The 24,387-nt window shown below is 51.0% G+C and overlaps 1 protein-coding gene across 1 annotated transcript; it reads right to left on the reverse strand.

Annotated features, from left to right (window-relative positions):
- Positions 1 to 10,876: 10,876 nt before the first annotated feature.
- On the reverse strand, positions 10,877 to 22,613 carry LOC119097329 (DNA (cytosine-5)-methyltransferase 3B). The gene is made up of 17 exons (XM_037220378.1): positions 22,436 to 22,613; positions 21,990 to 22,097; positions 21,478 to 21,566; positions 20,030 to 20,134; positions 19,344 to 19,443; positions 18,483 to 18,521; positions 17,862 to 18,034; positions 17,444 to 17,508; positions 16,895 to 17,099; positions 16,380 to 16,491; positions 15,969 to 16,111; positions 15,362 to 15,452; positions 14,453 to 14,594; positions 13,539 to 13,624; positions 13,024 to 13,118; positions 12,486 to 12,596; positions 10,877 to 11,916 (listed from the first exon to the last, which is right to left on the reverse strand). Exons 1-17 carry the CDS (start codon positions 22,611 to 22,613, stop codon positions 11,752 to 11,754), a joined length of 2,007 nt encoding a protein of 668 aa, XP_037076273.1. The 3' UTR covers positions 10,877 to 11,751.
- Positions 22,614 to 24,387: the final 1,774 nt, after the last annotated feature.

The raw sequence follows: 24,387 nt of genomic DNA on the forward strand, positions 1-24,387 counted from the left end.
GCCGCTAAATGAAGTGTCTGGCTCCTGTCAGACCTCAACCATGGATATGCAGCATTGAGCACCGTCGGCATTTGTTCGGCTTGGAAATGCTCACTGCTGTCGTTCTGCTTGGCAATATGCAAGGATGTTGAACAATCTTCTCCATATGTTGCACGTCCAGGTTCGTGATTGCATTGTATCGACTCAAATACATGCACAAGGAAGCGTGCGCAAATGTGACGAAACGAGCGAGGCAAGCTTCCCGTAAAAAGGACGATTCATGTGCTCTAAACTGCTGTATCTACTATCTATGCTAATTCTAGTTCATTGATGGGATCTACGTGGTTGGCAATCATGTTTCCTAAGCGAATTGGAATATAACTTTAATATGGCGATTTGCGGTTACACCAACAGCTGGAGATTTGTAATGAGTGATGCTCTGTAATGAATGACTCAATAAATGTTAACTTATATTGTACTTTGGCAGCCGTATTATGCGAAATGCCTTGCATAATGGCACAGAGGAATGCATTTAAGCCACTACGGAGCCTCCAGATCAGCGCTACAAACCGCCATGGAAAAGGGATCTGTGATTTTGCCATAGCAAGATTGTTCAATTTCGCTCTGAATATCATGGGGTTATCAGTGAAAGTGGCAGTTGTCTGCTTCGGCTGAATGTGCTATGTTTCAGGGTGGTGGTGGTCGAAGCAAAATGAAATGGGTAACTTGCCACGAGCCCCATTCGTAATTGCGTAACATGATAAAGACAGGCCAGGGCAAGCTATGGCTGGTGTGGGCAACGCGCGGTTCACTGGCGACCTTTTTGGCCCAGCTATTTCAGTTGTCAGTTTCAGTATTAACAGCGGCCAGGCTCAGCAAAACAAAATCATGCCATTGGCAGGAGGCATCTCATAATCATTTAGCTGACCTAAAAGACACTAACAAGTTTAACATTTGCAAGTGTTGCGTTGTTGGGCAGTCATTTTGCACGTTTGCCTAGTGAAAACAGTTGAGTTACTGTTTAAAGTGTTCAGGTTTGTCTTAAGTCGCTGAGAAGCCAAACGTTTTATAAGCATGTGCAGGGATTGCTTTGAAATTAGTTGTGTTGCCTGTCATAGACTCTGTAAGAAGACACAGTAGTGGCCTCAGTTTGTTTTCTAACGACCTGGAGGATTGCGCCACCTGCCGCACACCAGCCATGTCTCTTGGAGAGGGACGAGCCCACTAACGTGCCGGCTCAATCCGGGCAGCGTGTATTAAGCAAAACCAAATAAGCACGCAACAATAATCACGACAAGGCTGTTCCTTGCTCATGTCAGACATTAAGATTGCTTAAATGACAGCTTCCCAGAAAGACAAACAGCACGTGGCAGTCCGGCAGTCACCATTTTGTTTTCCAACCCAAGCGGTTCCGGCTCGAGTATGCATGGTGCGGTCATTGTGCCTATGGTATTTAGGGAGTGGAGACAAACCTGTGCATCACAATGCAGGTATAAAAATATGTGCCTCCGTCAAAGGTTCTGGCAAAAAGAAAAAAACAACAATCGCGAGCTCTTTTACGAATTAGGGGACTCCCATTCTAGTTCGAAAAGCCTCCTTATCCCAACACAGGTCCTCCTGATTCGAAACAGGGACCTCCCGAGTAGTTGCCCCCTAATCCCGACCAGGCCATTTTTGATTCGTAATTGGGGCGTCCTGATCTGGAGCAGAGTTTTCTAGAGCAGGATGTTCATTGATACGTCAATAAACTGAGATATAATATAGCTCAAAGCGTACCCACCCGTCCACTTCACGCGGCAAGGAATATGGCCGCTTTTTTCCTCAAAACATAGAACATATACCTAGAACATGGAAGGCATCCACCTTTCTCTCCCATCAGGATTATTGAATATATTCTCTTACTCCTGCCGACAGCGGCATGCAGTGGGCTGTTACGGCTCTCTTTTGCCTCCAGTAGGAACATGAACCGCGGCAATGTTTTTCCCAGAAGAGGCGCTGAAATAATCCGCCAGTAGCCTGGAATGCAACCAAATGCCTCTCTCGTTATTAACGCTAGATATACACACCCTTCCTCCCGATATTAACATGGAGTCTGCGATCACGTCTGTCCGCAGAAGTATATGAAGTGCCAACTTGTTTCCCAAGGCAGTAAGTAGCACGGAGGGTGTTCACCTGTCTGTTCCGAGCCGCATGGACCTGCCGGCCTCAGCCAACATGACAGACCCATTAGCGCGCCGGACAGCAGACATACGTCAAAGCCGCGCTTGCACCGGCACCATGCACCGCATTCTTCCCACACAGCTGGTCGACGAGAGCGGCGCGCTGAATGCCAATGTGGCCGCCGAAGCAGACGTCGCTCCGACGCCGGCCGTCGCGGCCGCCCCCGCTCCTCTCCCGCGGACCGTGAACGCGCCAGCTGGCGTCGGTAGAACTACAGCCCCATTTTCCCCGTAGAGGCATTGAAATATTCCGCCAGAGGCCTGGAATACAACCAAATACCAGACAACACTGGGGCAACACTCTCTACCGGTGCAGGCAGGCGCCAAAAACATCACAGGTCGGGCAGATGGCCTGCTCCAGCCCAGTGGTCGTCCGACCCGAGTGTCCGGGTTCAGCGATAACGCGGAACGTCTCGGAGCTCGAGGTCCGTTCTGGGGCCCCGAGGCGGCCGTGACTGTGAGCACGCAGATGAGCTGTCAGGTTTGTCAGCTGCCAGGTTTGAATTCCGGCAGCCAGGAACCCCGCCGGACATTGTCCGGCTGGCGCGAGGGGGTGGAGGACGGCTGTACCGAAGACTGCGGACGGCGGGGCGATTCCTGCCGGCTTCGCTCGCATGACCCGCTTCGCGATGCACGCTCGTCTGGAGGCAACACACGTCATAAGGCCATTCGTTCTCGTGTTAGAAACCGTGACTGGCAAAACTTCGCTACATAATGCATTTATTCTGAATATTCGTGGTGAGTCATCTTAGGGATGAGTGACCAGTCCCGGCGATTGGCCAGAGTTTTACAAACGTACACTTCTATCGTTACTTACAGCCAATGACGGTGCGGTAAGGGAGGGGGGGGGGGGGGTGAAGGGACAAAACCATGTTTTACCATAAATTGTGATGCCCCTTTTGTCCAAAGCAAACGGTTTTAGCTCACGGGGTTGCCAAAATGCAGAGCAAGGAGGCTCACAAAGCTGGGCCAGACAGTACTAAATCGGGCTTCAACAGACTTTTCTGCATCAGGAAACCCGTAGTCTGGATCGTGGACAGCCTTTGTAATCTAGGCAGCCCACGCACTACACCAGGAGGCCAATGTTATGCCAAGTAGGCCCTTCGCTGGCTCGGAGGCTACGATTATGAACTAGGAGGCGCCCTTAATAAACTAGGAGGCCCCATTGTAAACAAGAAGGCCCCCATCATGAACAATGAGGCCCCACTATGAAATAAAAAGCCACCGTTTGGCACCAGTACGCCCTTGGAGACCCCTTATGAAATAGGAGGCCACGTTGTAAAAAGGAGGCCCCGCGTTATTCAAAAGGATGCTTCGTTATGAACTAGGAGGCCCCGTTATGGACTAGGAAACTCCTTCATAAACTAGGACGGCTCCGTTATGAACTAGGAGGCCCCGTTTTAAACTAGAAGGCTCATTCATAAACTAGGACGGCTCCGTTATGAACTAGGTGGCACCGTTATGAACTAGGAGGCCACCGTTCTGAATTTGGAATCCCCTTTTATAAACCAGACGCATATTTTCGAGTATAGGAGGCCCCTTTTAAGCATCAGCAGTCCCGTAGCCCGACCAAACCCTCAGGGGATGAACCACTAAACCGACAAAAAGGGGGACGCCCGGTGTAAACACGGTCCGTTTTCTGGCGGCTTCTGGCGGCACGGAGATACAAAGTCGGGGCTAACAGACGTAATAACAGCATTGTAAATGTTTTTCTTACAAATGCTGCGCTAGGTATGCTAGATGCGAACATGAGACGGAAACGATGGACCATAACGACGAACAGACCAAACGATGACAAGTTGAAAATTGTGAAATATTCACTTTTGGACCACTTCGTACGGATAAAATTATGTGCTGGAAAGCGTGTTGACTTCCGATTCATGAGTAGTAAGAATGCACTCACTTTGCTCAAAGCGTAAGGTTAGGAGTGGTGACTTTTCACAGTGTCTCTTTCCTTCTAATATCGTCAAGTGCAAAATCCGAAAAATGCAAAAATAAAAGTGGCGCACCAATCTTAACTTTGCCATTTTTTTCTCCCCCCAAAACCGCGGCTAAAATCGGACAAGTTTGTTTCTAAATACGCGAACACTGCCAGTTTAGATATGGGGGCGCCGCCACCTATACGATGGTGGCACACATATTTATTACACCTAGTTATTCGGCCTTCATTTCACAGTTTCATTGATATACCCTGGCTACTTGGTCTCCTAGGCGAACTGAAGTATCAAATCTTATGTATCTTCTGAAATAGCGCCTTCGTGCGTGTGAAGATGAAAAGCGATTATGTGACACTGGGTTACATTACTGGTACGCGATTTGGCGGTTATCCAATTTTCGGTGCCCATACGTAGCTATACTAACATTTTTACAAGGTCAGGTTATATCAGGCTACAATAGATCACGGGGCAATGGTGTTAACCCCATTCACTTTTGGAATTGCAACGGGGTACTGTCGGCTCCGCCGTTTTGCATCCTATCACGAATTGGACCGTTTGGGCAGAATTTTCTATGGGTACCGTAGGCAAAATGGGACTTTCTCCTCCTGCGCAGTGTCATATTCAAGAGGGGGAGGGGGTGAAGGGGGGCACCGAGGGCATGTGCCCCTTCTCAAACTGTTGTATGCATCATATCCAGTTAAGTAAATGCTGGCAGCTGATAAATCCACCATAGAGGCTATGCAGAAAAGGATCTCGCTAACCTTAAATAGAGCCTCCTGCTCCAGACAAGGGTCTCCCGATGCACGGATGGGCCTCCTCATCCAGAACAGGATAGTCCCGATTCACGAACGACACCTCCAAATCTAGCCAAGGGACTTCGTTATCGCAAAACCGGGCTTTCTGATCCGAGGCTGTGGCCATCCACTGCATAAAAGAAGCCTTCTGGTCCAGAAATGGGGCCTTCTGAACATAGAGGGTGCCTCCTAAACCAGAACAGGGTCATCCTAGTTTATAACGGGAACCTACCGAGCAAGGAAAGGGGCCTCCTTAACACAGCATTGGGTATCCTGACCTAGAGTATTGACATTTATTCCTAAAGGCGACCTCATGATCCGGAAAACGGTTCTCTAGATGTGGAAAAGGTCTTCTGACCAGATCTGTAACTCCTTAGTTTAGTTATGGGGGTTCCTTGATCTTAATTTTGGTACTCTGTGGGTAGTTACAATGCATTTAGTTTGGGAAAAAGGGGCCTCCCAAAAAAATTTGGGACGTGCAAACATACTCTTGCCTCCTGCCTGACAGAAGGGGGGGGGGGCAGTTGCCACCCTTACTAAATGGGGGGGGGGGGGGGCATTCGCCCTCTCTTCTGGCGTGGGAGGGAAATTGCCCCCCTCCCCCCTGCCGCGCCGCGGAAGGTGGTACTGCTCACGCAGTTGTAGAAAATAGGACTTCACGGGTAGATTTACCTTACCAAATCCATCGGTTATCCCTGGGCTGTGCCCACATGGGAGGCATTCACGGGTAATATCTCTTTGACCAAATCTACTAGTAACCCATGGAGCTTTGCCTGGTTACTAGCTAGGCCTGACCAGTCATACCCACCCGTTATCCCGTCGTTTCCAGTTTTCCAGATTTTGAATCAATAAACTGTGGTAGACTTTCAATGACGTTTACATCCAAACCTTTGCCTCTGCATAATTGCAAGAATAGTGCGACTGGAACTAATCATCTCTAAACGAGGTGCAAGTAATAACATTGTGCAGTACTTCAGGGAGACTTTTCCAGATATTCGCAAACGTTTTACCAATACTAGTAACCACACCTTTAAAAAAGTACGGCTACATACCAGGAATCAAGCTTTTCGCAAAATTTACACCAGCCCACACTGTTACCCACATCACATAGGCATCTACGGGCTTACCCGACCGATGGAGCCCTTTACCCCACACCCACCTGTTGCTCATTCCTTATCAGTTCTTCCTGCACGTTGCCAACCCGTTTTTCATCTTACAGTCCGTAAGCTCTTCATTGTATCAAAGGGTACGCATGGACAACAAACGTCGCATGGCTCTCAAATGGCACAGCGCTAAAGAAACCGAGTGCCGGCATCTTTGCGCTTCATGCAAACATGCATTTCTGAAAATTTGCAGAAGTCCATATTTTATTGGTCCTACGACGACTTGCTTGTGCATATGAATAAAATATATATAAGATGAAAGCTTAACTTATTCACATGATGACGGCACCTACATGTTGCTAGAGCCAGTGGTCGCGCGTTCAGAACCAAACTTGTACTGTTTTAGCCACACTTTCCGAGGCAAACAGAAACTTTAGCTCACTGCGTGAGCACTAGACTTGCTTCTTTGGTCGATTTTGGTGACGTTAGTCCCAAAAGGGTCAAAATAACGGGAGACGTCACCTCATCTACGAACTGTCCCACTTTAAGCGAAGTGGGCAGCACTAACGCATAGCCAGATCATTCAATACCATCGTGCTTTAACACGTAAATCCAAAGTCGAAGCTAATGGCCTCAATCTTTGAGCGGAACGCAAGTCAGCAGCTCCGAACGTAGCGAACTCGAAGCCCAAGCTGGCCTGTCAGACAAAAATCAAGACACCCAACCCGAAGCGGAATCTATCATGCAACGTCGTTTATGAAGCTATTTTCACGTCTGCCAAACCCCTATAGGAACGAACGAAATTATGAGGGTTTTACAGAGTAGTTGAGATGAGGTGTTAGCATTGCCGATGAGAAAGTTGTTCGAAATATAGTCCTACTCTTAAGTCCTAGTATGTACACGACGTTTTGGCCAGATAGCCCCGGCCATCGCCATGTAATAGTTCATCCTGAGATCAGAGGCTGGTGTTTGTCTTTCGGACATGCGTGTGTTACAGCCTTGACAAGTTGTGCTGTGGGTAAATTGGGGTGACAGGACGGGCACGCATGTTTTTTTAAAAACTGAGTCGCATATGCAGAGGAAATTCACCATGACTAAGCTGAAGAGAGCAGTTCAGGATCGCGTGAGCCGAAGCCAACAGGGGCGCAGGCAAGGAGAAAGTGGCCTTTTAAGCCAGGCCCACAATTCAAACATTGTTCAAAGCCGAAGTCGAAACCACATTTTAAAAATGACACAAGGCCGAAGGTCCCAGATGCCCTCCCACATTGAATGCAACACTGCCCAGTACGCCCCCTGTAAGGAAGCCCTAATTCGTCCAGGAGGCCCCTTGGAAAATCCCGTCCCCAACTCAAAATTCGCGGTGTCGCCCCCGTTGACAGCGGGTAACGTTGACATTCTACACATGTGGAAGTAGCATTGAATCATAAGGTCCTGCAATAAACGGACTCAGATTCCATCCGTACGCTCGCTCTTTTTCACCCTGATCAAGGACGTTGGCACAAGCACACGCAAACTTGTGTGCGTTGGCCAAATGATGACGATACGCTCTGCAAATTCCGCCAGTGACCGTCACAACTCCTTCGGCCCGGAGGGAAGTGCCCACGGCAGGATTGGTCACGTGATCGCCTCTTGCTCCGGACGCACCAGTTGTTCGTGCTACTCGACGCTCACGTGTGGAGAGACATGGACGTCACATCTCACATTGTGTATTAACACCAGAAACAATCACAACGTACCATGATTTCTAGCTTCACCACGCATCACCGAACGCACACTGACCGTCTCGTAAGACGTGTTTACGCTATTGCTTCACGAGCGTTTGTAGTGTTTTCATCACCTGCTCCTTGTTCATGTTGGTGAGCGGCACACTACTCTCCTTGCCAAATGCTGAAATAAAACAAGTTCGATGATGTTCTCTTTCACATGTTGTCACATGCTCACATGATCACGTTGGCTGAATCACGCCGTGACGTTCACTGGCTGCCAAGGGTTTTCACTCGTGCCGAGAGATGCAATACAAGCCATGGGTGGAGATAAAACAGCATCATGGGTGCGGCCGCCGCAGCCCTGAGACGTGTAATTTTATACCCCTATCCATCAGTGAAATTGCTAACTTTATGCTGGTTTGAGCCATGAAGTTTGCCTTGATATGTGTGGCTTTATATCCCCATCTGTCAGTGAAATTGCTAACTTTATGCTGGTTTGAGGAGGTCTAAGTCCAACTTTGGTCTTCCTGCTCGCTCGCTGTGGACATTTGGAGTTAAATTATTTCATAAAATGGGTTGCCTATGTGTAATACAACACAAGACATATTGTGCTTACCATATCTCGCGTAAAGTTTAGGGTGAATCCCACTGCATTCCCGAATTAGAATAGGGAAGTCAGGATTGGCTTTCTTCAGTGGAACATAGCTGCTCTCGATGAAATCCCTGAAAAATGAATAGTTATGCAATAAATGGAGCCAATAAAACTGATGAAATAGCTGATGAGGCATGTACCGGGCCAGATAAATGTATCACACTACACTTGATTTGATTTTACCTAAACAACCCACATCATTGCTTTAGACACACACAACTTTTCACTACACACAGGCAATTTTGTGGGTATATAATGCAGGATATGTCATGACAGTAAACATATCGTACATGGCACATCAAATTTCCACAATCACAACTTCAGTTCATCACACCTTTTGTCCCGGTTAATAACCTGAATGACAGATTTGCAGTGTGACCAGCAAGACGATAAAAACAAAAGCACATATGCACTTCACAATATCCAAATCCCTGAAATAACAACCTTTGTACAATGTAATCTCATAACCTTAAAATGGAAGTCACATGTTACTGAACCTGCGGGCCCAACATCACTCCATTGGTACATATAGCAAGAGCAAAGGCTGTTTCAAGCATATATACCTGAGCAAGAACACATCATTCAAATTTAAGCTTCCTCAGTTATTTTGAGGTGGAACAACAATGAGAGCATCACAAAAGTGACCAGAGTGTCACTTTGTTACCCATCTTTGTCCTAGACCAATGTTTTGAGACCAGACAGGCAAGTAAGCTGTACAGCATGATTTACCTGTACTGAAAAGGGTCAGAAACAGAACAGGAGTATCAGAACTGTAGTGAACTGAACTGTACCAGAAATGGTCTGCCATTTTGGAAAGAGAACCACACCTGAGAGTTTGCATGAAGTCTGACAACATTACAGACCAGCTTTTAAGAACTGTACTGCTTGTTGTCAGAATAACATACAATCAATGATAGCCACAATATTACCCTCCAAAAAGGATGAAGAAATAGGCTAGGCCAGCACAGAAAATACAAAATTTTAGGCAGCCAGACATGGACTGGTCCAGCCTGTGGCTCCAAGTATCACAATCATGCTTCCATATTGCTTGCAAACTTTGGTTGTGTAATGCACAGAGACATGGACCTTTGAAGAGCATTTCCAGCCCTGAGGAACTTTTAAACCCAGCCAAGGACAAGGATTATTTTCAAAACACTCAAGATGACAGCCTCTTGCCCATAATCTCCCTTTGTTTCTAATCCATGTCAACTAAACTAACCAAATACTGGCACAGCTAAAGCTACTTCACTTCACCCTAATTCAGTTGATTTACAATTTTGGGTTGTGTAGTCCCAACTAATTGCAGCTTCATTTTAAAAATGTAGGAAGCAAAACATGTGCATTTAGGTTACCACTCCTCACATCATGTGTGATAATGGCAACGAAGCCAAACAGGCACATTAACCCAAGTATTTATCAGAATAAATGAGAATGAATTTGGAAATGAAACATAACCTAACCTGAGATTTTGAGACACCCCTCAATATTACAGGCATTAACTCAGTAGACGTTTCTTGCGCACCAGCTATAAGCAGCCACGGCAATTAAAAATTATCGGAGATGACAATGACCGCGCAACCCCTAGAACATATATCCTTACCGGACTCCTTGACTCGCAGCGGACTTCTGACACAAGTGAAGCCTTAATTCCTTCAAATGAGGCCCAAACCTTGCCACCGCTCCCGACGCCATTTCTGCTAGCCAAGGATGTCTTTGATGTCTGAATGGTCTGAATGTATAATTGTATTTCCGCGAGAACACACCGATGACGGCATTGGTAGTAGCCAGAATACGTTATCTGCAGCACGAGCGTGGTCGACTGGCAAATTTTGTAGGTTTTCTTGAAATTTTTATGTGTGGCCATGCTTGTCATCACTGGGGACGGGGAATAGATTCCTTCCAATTATTTTCAACGATTTTCTCTAACATCACAATACTGTCTGTGCCACGCTTATTTTCCCTATAACAGATATTATTTCGCAACCAGATTGTCCCCAGTATGACCCCTCCCACCCCGGCTGTTTCCCCGTGGCCGCGCCCATCCATACGTCCATTGATCGCTCCCAGGAGCCATGACATCCCGTGATGTCCTCCGACATTTTCCAATTCTCGTAGTCGCAGAGGGTCTCCGGATTTCTCCCTCCCTCCCTTCCCTCGGCCACTCTCTGGCCCTCACCACAGCCCAAGAATGCTGCGTCGTCACAGCCCTGCGGTCGGCACGTACGAATGTGACCAGTACGGGGGACGTGGCGTAGTCCTAATTTAGCCGTCCAACAAGTTTTCTGTTCGTAAAACAATGTTGTAGGTCTGGGGTACAGTCTGATTCGACCTTTCCCAAGTCGGGTCATGACCGTCTCCGTGGTGAAAGAAGAGGTATGCTATGCGCCCGAGGCCCCAGTCACATTCAACATATTGACACGCCGTCTAAACCGCAGCAGAGCTGCAGTTCGTCATCCTTGCATAATTGAAACTGTTGCATACATTGGTTTATTATAATGTAAAGATGCACGAAAATACACGAAACGCCCTTGCACGATTCAGTCAATTAGTTGCTGAGAATTGAGCAATCAACCACTTGGCTTTCATTCAGTTGCACCAGTTGCTTCAGCAGCTAACACCAATATTAGTGATCCACAATATCTCACGGAATATAATCACCAGATTAGCACAACTTTGAAGGACTTAATTGCGCCAAGGATAACACAGATATCTGCTCAAATGCCAGCAAAATACGCCAATGCCGACGTAAACGATGGACAATAAGATACCACACCCATCAAAATTAGTGATGTTCTATGAGCTTCATGATCAACAAGAGGGCATTATCTAGTTCTATATCAACTCGCAAAGCAGTAGACATTCGAGGCTTTCCTGTCCTTGTTAGCCTGTATGCATCACATCCTCATTCTAAACAAGTGTACAAAACCAGAGTGTGACATGTAATTATACACATCAGCTTTTGATTGTTGTGCAGCATACTGTATTGATGTGCAGAGATATATGTATCTTCATCTGGTTCTTTGCATATTGCGAGCAGGCCATGCAACATTGCATGACATGATATGTAAATCTCTTCTGAAAATCAAGTCGCTACAAAGAAGGACTTGTCAGACCGCAGCTTAGTTAGACTGGTCAGACTGCAGGGAATGTGTGAAATGCTCTGCTAAAGGGCGTCATGCTATTGAGGATGTATCGGCCGACGCCCTGCTGAAGAAGGGCGTCAGACTGCTGAGGATGTGTCGGACGACGTCCTGCTGAAGAAGGGCGTCGGGCTGCTGAGGATGTGTCGGACGACGCCATGCTGAAGAAGAGCGTCAGGCTGCTGAGGACGCGTCGGACGACGCCCTGCTGAAGAACGGCGTCAGGCTGCTGAGGATGTGTCGGAAGACGCCCCGCTGAAGAACGGCGTCAGGCTGCTGAGAATGTGTCGGACGACGGGCGCGCTCCAGGCTCGGCCCAGCAGCTGCTGGCGCCTCTGAGGGCCCAGGCTGCCGAGGTCGGTGTAGTGGCGGGGTAGGCCAAACATCTGAGAAGCCACACGCAGCCCGGTCAGAGCAGGCCATAATCACAAAACAATGACAGTGTGACCGGCAATAACTCTCACACATCTGAGGACTGAGCTCAAATCTGGAGCATTAACGTCAAGCCGTGTAAATGTCATGACACTACTGCAAAGAACTTGCTGCTCAACCTCTCGAAGTCACAGTTATGGAACCCCGCATGAGTTCGAGCTCTCTGGCATGCAAACGCCGTCATCGGGTCAGAAAAAATCACCTGTAGGTGGTTCAACACAGGAAGGAAGCCCGCCGTGTTGTAGATGGACCCTGCGGGTGCTAGGACGAGGCTGGTAACTAACCACTCGGCACCGGTCCCCGCCGGCGGATAACCGTAGCAATAACCCGGTACGGTGGGAGGGCATGCAAGGGGTCGGCTGGTCTTCCGCTATCATTGTCATGGCACTGACAGTTCAGTTCCAATGTTCCCAATTGTCTACTAAGCAACCGATTGAGGCAGGCCGAAATAAATCCGGTCTTCGGAACATCCAGGGCGGGTCGAATCCTGTCTTCTTCCTGCCGCCAGCACACGTGACGTCACCTGTTCTATCTCGGTGATCCACATGACGTCACCCTGCCCGTCCATGACGACCGGGCTGAGGCTGAGCCGACCCTGGCGCAGCGAGTTGCGGCTGGTGGTGACGCAGCCCACCTGGTGACACCAGCGCCATCTCGTGAGCGAGACGAGAGACAACAGATACTTGTCTCATTGCCAAGATGCCCCCATGCTCTTTTCCAATTTAGTGCCTTTGAATGGCTTTCACAGATGAGCTTGCGTTTAGAACAATCTACGACGCAAGCCTACCCTGTTCTCTGCTGTGGTTGAAAACATTATCTCCATCTCCGTTTGACGCGGCCAAAGACCGTGGCTCTGCAGTACCATGCCCCATTCAGAGCCAGCTGAGAGTCTGCACACTGGACCAAGGCAGGGCCGAGCTCTGAGCCCAGACTGACCTGGTCGGTAGCCGGCTGGCGGCAGGGCAGCACCAAATACCGAGCTCTCAGTCCAGACTAACCTGGCCGGCGGCCCGCCGGCGGCAGGGCCGTCACCACACACCGACCTCTAAGTTCAGACTGACCTGATCAGTGGCCGGCTGGCGGCTGGGCAGCACCAGACATGGCGCTATGCTGTGCTCTGAGTTCAGCAGATGAGGCGGCAGCGGTGTGAACAGGCCTGGAGACAGAGCCAATCTGAACAACACGGACAGGTCACACAGAGGACATAGAGGACGAACGGCGGCCCGTACTGCACTGATGAGCTTCAGGGTATGAGCAGGCATTGGACCAGTTCAAGATTGGCTGAAAAGACCATGCGAGCGATACTGCACGGCTGCAAGTCAAGTATCCTCAGCCTCTTCTCAGGACCGGCCAACAACAGACGACAGCCGGAGACAAAACAGGTCGGAACGTTGTGTGAACAACTACCACAGACGAGGACAGTGGTGCCAACGACCATCCAACCGGAGCTAAACAGGCTGTGTTCTCTTAAGCCACAAAGACGATTAAACGTCATCATCAGGTAAGGTAGCGCGACCTGGCTCGAACGCGGCGGACGCTGTGGGCGCTGTCGGTGCCTGCCGCCGACCGGCCCCACCTGGTATGTTTCCCCAGAAGAAGCGGGGCCGACTCTGCGGCGAGAAGTGCTTGGCGTCGATCAGCGCCGGCTCCATTTGCAGGAACCTGCAGGGCAGGGGCCGCACTGAACAGGCCACGCACAGCACACCAGAGCCACTGGAAGGACGACCCTTTACCGGGATCGGGACCCTTAAGGACCCTTTATGACATTAGCCAACGGCTATCTGTTGAGGCACGAGTGACAGGAAGTTTCTCAGTAGTGACGGGTGATTCCACAGGACTCTTCACCTCAGTGCACACAAACACAGCATGCACTTATACTTGAGGTAATTCAGAAAAAAACTAAGGCTTCTGCCGTTTTGCACGCGTAATGATGGCGAGGAAAGACTAGACACACAGACAATAAACGTTCTTCAATAAACCGGGCAATACTTGGAATAGGCAAGACATCCACACTTGCTATAGCAATGAGACTCGGTTCTTTTTACCAGATATAACGGAAGTTTGGGATTCAATGACGCCTTAGATATCTCGCGGTGTTCAGCAATATAATCAAAATGTGATACAATGAGATAATTATTTCTAACGTTGTTCTTCTTTTTTTCTACACTTTTCCATCGTCTACTTCTATCATAGTCATGAGGTGCGCACTGAGCTCGTTAGGACGAGCACTCCACGTTTTTGTTGTCTGTCTGTTATTACAGGTATTTCCCTGTCTACTTAAGACCGCTCAGTATCATGCATGCATGCTAAAACTTGTATTAAAAATCTGTTTCCAACTACATTTGTCTAAAAAAGTATCGCACATAAGCCACCAAAAATAGCTGATGACACACACACACGCGCCCTTCAACGGAGAAAGGCTTTTCGAGGCTCTACAGAAATGCAATCGTCCAACAGTTCACAATAATGCCTTGCGGGAAGAGTAGTCACCTGGATATCACCTTCCGGTACTCCAGAGGCATGGAGGCCACATTTTCAAAGAGCCAGAACACGTGTCGGCCCTCGTTGCACACTTCCACGCTACGGAGAATCCGGTAGAAATCGAAAAACAGAATGCCAGTGCCCTCGGGATCTGGAAAATGAAATATCACCATTAGTGGTAAGACACAACACACCTGACAGCACGTAACACCTCCCTGGCCATGTTGCTTATAGTTGAAGCATCATGGTTGGGCAGCTGACGTTGTGGAAGAACGGTCTCTGGATCGGGCGCACATGATCGCATGGATGCCCATCTGAACAAACGCTTACAGCTTCCCCACAGGGGAAACGGCTACGGCGGGCAGCATCGTCACGACCTTGCATGGCACCTTACACATTCTCAGTAGCCACTGTACGGTTAGCAGGCGGCTGGTGCTGGATTCTTAGGGTGACAGTAGCCGGGGCCAGTGTTGACGTGAGGCGCCAAGGCTCGTGAAGACTGGTGACAAGGCCGCACTTGACCTATTTGTATCACACACAAGTACATTTGCGCAAGATTAAGCATATGCACACATGCAGGTCTGTGGTCAGAATATTGTACGTAGGGCTCTTCATTGTAGCAAATCATTTGTGCGACTTAACGTATTCAAATGTGTTTACCACGAAGTGACTTTTTCCGCGCTTTTTTTTAAAACATCATCCTACCTTCCGTAACTATGACAAACATAGTACAAAAATATACGTACGAAAACCCAGACGAAAACGCCTCCAGAATCTGTTGTTGAGGCTTTCCAGCAACACCACGTATACATCTCGAAAGCGCGCTGTATAACACTGAGACAGGAACATGCCATATAAGTGGCTGCACCAGCATAGTCGCCAGAGCCAGAATTGAGCTTAACGCATCCCTTCACTGACCGTAGAGGCCGCGCCGGGCCGGGTTCACCACGCTGAGGTCGGTGCAGGGCGAGCCGGCCAGCACGAGATCGACCGGTGCCAGCTCAGAGATCTGCACACAGAGGACACACCCGCTGGCGGTGCGGTCTGAGCGGACACATCCCGCTGACGGTGCGGTCTGAGCGGACACATCCCGCTGACGGTGCGGTCTGAGCGGACACACCCAGCTGGCGGTGCGGTCTGAGCGGACACACTCGCTGGCAGTGCGGTCTGAGCGGACACATCCCGCTGACGGTGCGGTCTGAGCGGACACACCCAGCTGGCGGTGCGGTCTGAGCGGACACACTCGCTGGCAGTGCGGTCTGATCGCGCCCGTCCGCTCAGGACTGCACTCACAATGGACAAGGATATTCAAGTTAAAAAAAACAACACAGTTCACATATACGTCAACATGAACCAGAGACCACGCATCATGCAACGTAGCTAAAGCTCTGAGCCTCTACGAATTCATCATTTAGCCCGACACTTGACAACACTTACTACACTGTCATCGTCTTATGAAGAGCTAACCAAGAAGGGTTGAACCCCTCCAGCCCGCACGGCCGCGGCCGCACGGACGGGACCTGACCTTGACATCGGTGAGCGTCTCCACCGCACCCAGCTGGGTGACGCGGGGATGGTTCATGGCGGTCACGTGGATGGCGTCCGGGTCCGTCTCGGCGGCCAGGTACACCTCCACGGCGACCCCCAGCTGGCTCAGCACCTGCATCCCTGCCGCAAACAACGGTCCTGGGGACTCAAGCTCGGCGACACTTTCCCAGCCCGCCACAATTGGCTTTCATCAACGTGCATTGAAAGATGAAGCCAAATCTATACTACTGCGTCGGATCAGTCGTAGTAAACTGCAAAATCAGTATACTTAAGCAAAATATCAGAGACCTCCATTGTGTACCCCCCGCGTTGAAACGCAGGGGTACACACTCGGATCAAGCGACAGGCGGAAGATCGGAGAGTCCGGAGCCGACGGTGAGCGGCTAACCTGTGGCGATTCCGTCGAAGAGCGACAGTACACGGATGGGCCGCCTATTCTTGAACTGCTCCACCGGCAGCCGCAGGGTCGGGCAGGAGCGCGGGGTGAAGAGACGCGCCACCTGGTGAGCAGAGTGCGGCAGTGGCGGCATCACCGACAGGGGAGCAGCGTCCGCACTAAAAAAAAACGTCACCTGGCAGCCCTGACACAAGGACGGGCGCGCCAGGGAGCACGACCACGGTGGAGCGCACCGAGTGTGTGTGCGCGTGTGCGTGTGTGTGGGGGGGGGGGGGAGGCAGTGACAGCAAGAGAGGAATATTGTGAGATATGATACATAGTTTGCTACAGTTTACCCGTAGGTTTTCGACACTACACGCAATCTGCTTAAACTCCCAGCGTGGCGAGGCGATCCGGTATTTCAGCCTTATCTCAATGGCGGCGTGTCAAGCCCAGTTGTGCTGCGCGGCCCGGGCGGGCTGGCAGCAGGCGCGTCGCGTCTCCCGGCGGACCCGCTTCGGACGTACCCGGTGTTTCCAGTCGGCGCGACCCCGCAGCGGGCTGGCGTCACCGGACACGTGACACAAGGGGCAGCGCCAGGTGGGGAGCGCGGCCAGCCGCTCCGGCGCGCCCGCATCAATCAGCACGCTCAGACACACCGAGCAGAAGCCCCTGTGGCACCGGAGCAGAGCGTACACCAGTCCTCCGTCACAGCGACAGGCTCTCAGGCCGCTGGCGGCTGTCCAGGTTCATTCCTCAGTCGCGTGAGCACAAGTGATACATCAGAAGTAGGGCGGCCTAACTCATCAGCGCGCAATGCGTTCCATATTGCGTAGTCACGTACTTCATGAGAAGCTTTGTGTAAAAAACACATATTTGCAACCTTAAAGAACACAAACTTGGCGTGGGCTACGAACAGTCAGCCCAGTGATTTTACTCGTTGACATCCTTCCTAATGCACCAAGTGGTGAAAAAACTCGTGAAAATAACTACCGTCCGATCAGCACGTTTGCATGTGGTGGGGCCAACTTCCGTGACGTCATCGGAGGCGAGCGGAGTCCAAATGGGTCACTGACCTATTGCAGGACATCTCGTCGCAAATCAACAGCTGGCCCAGACGAGAACACACCACGCAGTAGGGCTGCAAAAATAACCAGAATGGTTGAGGATAAAGCCCGCCGCCTTTTTGTCACATTGTCATTGTCGTACAACAGCCCAATATCAAAACACAGCCCGAAGTGCATATGACAGTGCAGGATGTAGGAAAGATCTACCGGAAAAGACGGACGGCGGTGACGGCTTCCCAGTACCCAGTCCAGACACACTCACAGTGCTGCGACCAGCGCCACTCACGCTGTTAAGGTCGGCGTACTCACAGTGTTGCGACCAACGACCTTCACGCTGTCTAGGTCAGCGTGCTAACAGTGCTGCGACCAGCAACACTCACGCTGTTAAGGTCAGCGTGCTCACAGTGCTGCGACCAACGACACTCACGCTGATGCCGTCCTCGGCGATGGCGAACATGGTGTCGCGGATTGCGTCCTGGCAGGGCGCGCAGAGGCCGCCCACCACCAGCGGGTGGCCATCGGCGACCTCCGGTGAGCCGCAAGCCACACACACCGCCTCCAGGCCGGCGGACGGGTCGGCCGTGCGACGCAGCCACTCGGCTGAGGGGAGGGCGTGAGCGTCAGGCGACCTTAGGCCACAGGATGACGGCCGTCAGGTGACGTTTGGTCACAGGATAACGACCGTCAGGCGACGTTTGGTCACGGAATGACGGCCCCCAAGCGACGTTTGGTCATGGGATGACGGCTCCTTCCAGCTGTCGATACATTGCAAAGGCCAGATGCCGTTTGAATCATCTGATGTGTATTTGTACCCAGTGAACCACACGAAACCCCGTCTCGTAGACATCATCTGGCATAGTTACTGGTGCCAGCATTCACGGCGGCTGACTGTACCACCCCGTCCCGCTTCCGTCCTGTGGTCTCCGTCGTCAGAGGCCCGCCTGATACTGACCTCTGCGGTCGGGGGGCGGCGAGTGACTCCTGGCCGGCGCCGGCCGCTCCCCCGGGCCCGGCTCGTCCCGGGCCCGCCGCTGGCTCGCCGCGATACCCGCCAGGGGGGACAGCACGCGGGCCGGTATGCTGACATCTGGCGGCGGCGAGGGCGTCAGCCTCCCCAACGCCATCTGCAGCATCCGGAGCCATCCGTTCATTGGCTCTTTTCACATGCCAATGCGACTTCATGGGCATGATCGGACACCACTTATGTACATTAAATTAGAAGTCACAGCAATTTGTGCCTAAATTTTAATCACATGCATAACATGGCCCGTCCATAAGCTCCATCCCGCATTGTTTATCACCTTCAGGCCCCCCTCCCCAGGTTTCCCACTGGACACGCACCGATTAAAGACAGCATTCTTTTGGCCCCTAGTTGAGCAATGGCCCTTGAGACAAACAAACACGAGTGCTGCTTGCCATGAGAGGAAGCCAACAATATCCGACATTGGTGTTTAAGACATTTTAAAAAGACAGGCATGATTTGAGACCACATCTGAGCATAATATTTTGTTGTTCCCCTGTTCCGTCCCGGCAACGTTTCATTAACCTCCGTCTCCGTCCACGCGTAACGTAAGGTACAGACGACCCCCCATACTAGATTCACAAGTAACCCGCTAAATGCAAGTGCTCCTATTCACACAGGAAACTGTTCTCGTTTAATGTGTCCAATGAGGTGAATACTCCGAGACAGATTAATTACGGAATGCTGCACAAATCGACAACTAACTCGAGTAACGACACGAAGTCATGCATTCTCCAAATGAGCGACTGCAGCAGCGTGACATAAACGGTAGCCCATTCCATCCCAAGGCCTGTTTGCAAGAAGTAAATTCAGTCCCGACTATACAGCGTCTGCCTGCAGCAGCCGCGCCGACCACCAGCAGCCGGTGCGCCGACCACCTGGACCGACCTTCGAACGTGAGCCCGTCGTCGATGGCCGACTGGCCCCAGCTGATGACCTGGTGAGTGGAGCCGGCCACCGGATCCAGCCCCAGGCGCCGGCGGCACTCCTGAAACACGGCGCTCCATGTCGATCGTGTGTGCGATCAGCGGTCCTCTCACGATTTCGAGTACAGCCACAGGACCGGTCTAATCTACCACAAGGGAGCATTCTCAGGCCCGGGAGAGAAATAAACCGACGGACAACACTCAGCTCATGTAACATTAAGACACCAGCAGACGCGCTGTGACAATGGAACTGATCTAATAATGAATGGTGGAGTTCCGAATCGCTGTTGCGTCGTTGACATTCAGTCATTTGGCCGGTCTCGACTTCAAACCGGACACCATTTCGATGTTATTTTTTAAATTGGCTGGCAAACAAAGCCCACGCCTACCATCACGGCATTAGCACATGGTCATGAATGTCAGAAACTCACAGCACTAACATCCGTTCCTTTTAAATCCTCTACTCACGGGCGAATACAAGCCAAGGACACCATGCATGACACGCGATGAGTAACTCTGCCGGCAGAAGCCAATCCCCGCAAGACCGCCTCATGGGGCCGGGGTGCACAGGATCGAACACCACGCACACCGCTCCGCCATCAGCCAGCGGGCCAGCATAACCCGGCGCCGCTGACGCCAGTCCCTCACCCGGAGTGCCTCGACCAGGCCCAGCTGGTACGCCTGCAGCCGGTAGGCGGGCTGCACCAGCGAGCGGAAGCCGGCGGCGAACTCGACCACGCGGTCCCGCGCCACCTGTCGCCATCGCGGGCAGCACTCCGTCGGTGACAGTACGAGGACAGGTGCGCACTAGTTTGTCCTAGGTGGTTTGTCCCATAGCTCACGGCGCGGACAGCTCAGTGCTCGGCCTGTGCCAATCAGTTCAACCAGATTTTTGTTAAGCATTCTACGCCCAACCGCGCAAACCTCACGACCGAATTGATGCTCATATTCTGTCACAATTTATGATACAGGAGGGATATGACGCACGCGTGACTCCCGTCGCAAATGTGGATGTCTAAATCAACCTACGCAGGCGGTTAAGGGCGCAGCAACGTTTCCTACCAGACATTCCGATATTTGCTGACAGTCTGACAAGAATGATTGATTTAACCACATCATATTCCTCCTTTGCCGGCGAGAAGACATAGAACGGCCCGGATGTTACCAGCCGAGCGGTCCGGGGTGCCGGACTTCGAGCTAGACCAGGTCGGGCTATAAGCAACGACACCTCCTAACCGTTCAAACAGAGCCGTGAACAAAGACGGCCGGACCGTCGACCAACCGATGCTTCTAGGGACGGGCAAACCATTACACCACCTAGGGAGAACTGCACTGCATGAGGACATGGGCAGTATCCTGCCCGAGCTTCCTGCCAAGCCCGAATATATAATAATCCCAACTACGGCCGTTTCCACACCTTGCACACTAACCAACGTGCCAATTTTCATAGAGGTGAAGTCAAACGGACAAACTGGAAGACACGAAGGCTCACTCAGCCCCCCCCCCCCCCCTCTCTCTCTACTCCCACAATGCCGTGCGAAGTTGGTGCGGCGGGCCCGACCTGACCGGGCAACAGGTTAACCTTCTTGCCGGCTTGACAAGAACCCAGCTGATTTTTTCGGAGCTTTTTGTTAGGGCGGACAATCTTTCTAAGCATGAATGATCGGTCCGAAGCATAACCACGGCAGGCTATCGAGCTCTGGCCTCATCGTCGAAAGTCTGCAAGGACGAAATATAGCAGCTCAGCAGCCAACAAGCGCGACCGGTATATTTCTGCACCGAGAGCAATTTTTTCTATCCAGTGAGTTTAGGGGTCTCACACTGCTACTACAGTAAAAACTATAATTGCCCGTAGCAATACCGACGGACATTCTGGGAAGAGTTGCATGGGATAGACCTGAAATTGGAATCAAAATATCCCGCAGGACATTACGCCATGAGCCGCATGACTGATATGTCTCGATCTTAACACTACACCAAAGCATGGGTAGCTCAGGTAGTTTTCAACCTTGAACGGAACGATCTCATCTTAGCACTCTAATTCCGTACAGACAATATATTAACTGCCTCGCCGTGGAGGTGCCGTGACTTCCCACCTCTGAGATTCGGTGATCGCCAAACCAGTAGACCCAGGGCCGGTCCCTGGAGGCCAGCATACCACCCCGCTCGCCTTTGACGAGCATCCCTGGCGGCCAGCACAGAACCACACTGGTCGTGTTTTCAGCACAGGGAAGGAAACATTCTGTGACGCCGAAGCCTTTTGCTCGCAGCAGCAGTCGGTGGAGGAACTTTCCCCGACAGACCATGTTTTGGCTAGATAATTAACCTGAATATGCAGTTGATAGAAGAGTAGAACACATTTTAGTAGAAACCGTGGCACCATGTTGTTACAATAACGACGTCCCGAGGCCGTATCTGATTTTTTAGCGATGAGCGATTGTGTCTACAATCAGATTTCATTGGGGCAAACTTAAGGATCGCCTCTATGGTTCGTGGGATGTTTTACACTCCAAACATCTAGACAAACGATGCACGTAGCACATTGATAACGGCACTTCTCAAAAGTTTTCAGGAAGACTTTGCAGCACTGCGTTGCGCTGTTACATACCTGGCCACCACTTGGACGCGCCCAGCTTGGCCCAGACCAGGGAGCCCTCTGTGAGCGCCCCCCAGACGCTGGGGTCGAGGCCGGCCTCGCAGGCCTGATCCTCGAGGCCTGTGCTTGCGTTCGGCGGTGGCGGTGTGGCGTCCCTGTCGGCGTGCTCCGGCCGACGCGGCCGCGGCACGGGCGTCGCCGGTGACCGCGGTCGGGGCCGCCGGCTGTGTCGGCTCCTCAGCCGCGGGACGAGCGCCGGTCCCGCCTCGGGTCGCCGCCCGCGCCGCCGCGCGGGCCGACGGGCGGTCCGCAGCCCGCGGCGAGCGCGGGCCGGCCGTCCCCGAGCCGTACCGGCGCCGCGGGAGCCCGGGGCCCGCTGTACCGGGCCGACGCCGCGGAGCTCGGGGCCCGCTGCACCGGACCGGCGCAGCGGGAGCTCCGGGTCCGCTGTACCGGACCGGCACAGCGGGAGCTCGGGGCCCGCTGCATTGGAGCGTCCGCCGCCGGCTCCGGGCTGCGCTCGCGCCCGCCGCCCATCCGGATGAGGAAGAGATCGTGCCGGAGCGGCGGCAGCGACGTCGTCGCGAGGTGGGTCAGTGCCAGCTCCTGCCGAAGCTGCACTGTTCGCTCCTCCATCTCCACGCGGTCTGCCCGAAGGAAGTTTGGGACACCTGCTGCTGTGCTACGCAAGCATGCAACAGAAGCACAGGCAGCATTTTATCCTTATTCCATTTGTATGCCAACAAAATTATAAATGAGCAACTCACACGCAAACCATGCACCAAGCACACCACAATGAGACAGCCATGAAAATTTGCAAAACCAAACCTTTCATAAGCTGTAGTCTAAGTGCCACCTCTGTCAGGTGCACTTCCAGTTCTTCATACTTATCTTCATTGTCAGCAAAGTCACAGGGTGTGTTGAATGACATATATTCATCTCCATCTTCCATGTTTGAAGTATTTATACCACTCTCCATGCATTCCATCTCTGAAGTCAGTTGTCTGTCACAAGGGCATCTTCAGGGTGAGGGAATGAAATCAGTACAAAAGATCAGAGAATCAGAGGATGAAATCAGCACAAATGACAGCTGCACTTACTAGAGTAGATGAGTCATGATCTGTCATGAAAACAATATCTCATGCAGGATTTACCTAATTTTGGTTAACATGCAAAATTGCAAACCAACTATCAATGGCAGGATCATATGATACGTGAATGTATTCACATCAACTCAGACCATTCCAGCTGGTATAAGTTATGAATATCACATTTCTCTGAATTAATTTCCAGTAATTGTGCAACTCTAGCAGAACACATTAAAAAACCAAGTTTTATCCCAACTATACAAGAAGCTTTTGCAGCACTACATTTTTCATCTTACCAGTTTATGTAAAAACAGGAATAATTAGTCAGTCTTGGCTCAATATCAACATTGCTTGTCCCACTCCTTGATATCAACACATAACCATACATTACATCCTGCTCAAAGGACTATCAGATAGTTATAGGAGTAGCCTCATACAAAGACATACAATCCATTTTCTCAATTTACACTATGATGAAGTTTATTACACATTGTTCCCTCATTGAAAACACATCAACAGCTGATGTGATGGAAAATGCACAAATAACAAATGCTAAAAACAATGACTTAATACCAGGTATTCCATACTAGGACACCTCCCTAAGCATAACATCAGTGTTTTCACGATCCGATCAGAAATTTTGCCTTTGGGCTGAATGTTTATTTTTCATCTATGTAAATTAACTTGTGATCTATGCAAACCAAAGTCATAACTACAGCCAGACGGACTACATCGACGGTGTGGGCACCTCGTACTTCCTAAATGAACTGAATCAACTTAAATATGTTAGGCAAATCATTTAACGATGGCATCAGTCGACGAGATAAACCTTCTGCATACCGCCAGCACGCCCAGCTAGTTCAACGTCGTACAAGTCGCACTAAATTGCGTTCTCCCCACCCTACAACCCGCCCATTCAGTATCAACCGAAGCTGGAAGTCTTGCCGACAGTCTCCCAGCTGATTGTGTGATAACGCCAGCATGATGTCATCGTATTATGGCTAAGAATATTATAACCACAACAACCACAATATTATGACTTTGTTACATATGACCACAGGTCGTTGCCAACCTGCGACAGTCCCATGCTGACACAAGCCCGGAAATTCCATAATGGCATCTGGGCGCTTTCTGGTCATGGGAGTGCGCACCAGCACGCAGGCGAGGACCGAAAAGAACCGTTCGGCACAGAACCGGACCGGCCGGAACTAGGCAGAACGTCATGAAGCAAGACGGGACCGGATGGCACCACTCCAAACCAGACCGGGCGGGACCAGACCAGACGGGACCGGACAGAGCCGGACAAGATCTGATGGAAATGG

Source organism: Pollicipes pollicipes, unplaced genomic scaffold (assembly GCF_011947565.3).
Source record: "Pollicipes pollicipes isolate AB1234 unplaced genomic scaffold, Ppol_2.1 Scaffold_4295;HRSCAF=5057_pilon_pilon_pilon, whole genome shotgun sequence".
Taxonomy (NCBI): Eukaryota; Metazoa; Arthropoda; class Thecostraca; order Pollicipedomorpha; family Pollicipedidae; genus Pollicipes; species Pollicipes pollicipes.

Excerpts from the sequence above, each read along its gene's own strand:
- LOC119097329 (XM_037220378.1), bottom strand. The coding sequence starts at position 22,613 with ATGGAGGAGCGAACAGTGCAGCTTCGGCAGGAGCTGGCACTGACCCAC. Across the intron at positions 18,522-19,343 it reads CGACGGGCTCACGTTCGAAG|ATGTCAGCATACCGGCCCGC; the intron begins GTCGGTCCAGGT and ends CGCCGCCGCCAG. Across the intron at positions 12,597-13,023 it reads GCCAGCCGGCCACTGATCAG|GTGGGCTGCGTCACCACCAG; the intron begins GTCAGTCTGAAC and ends TGGTGTCACCAG.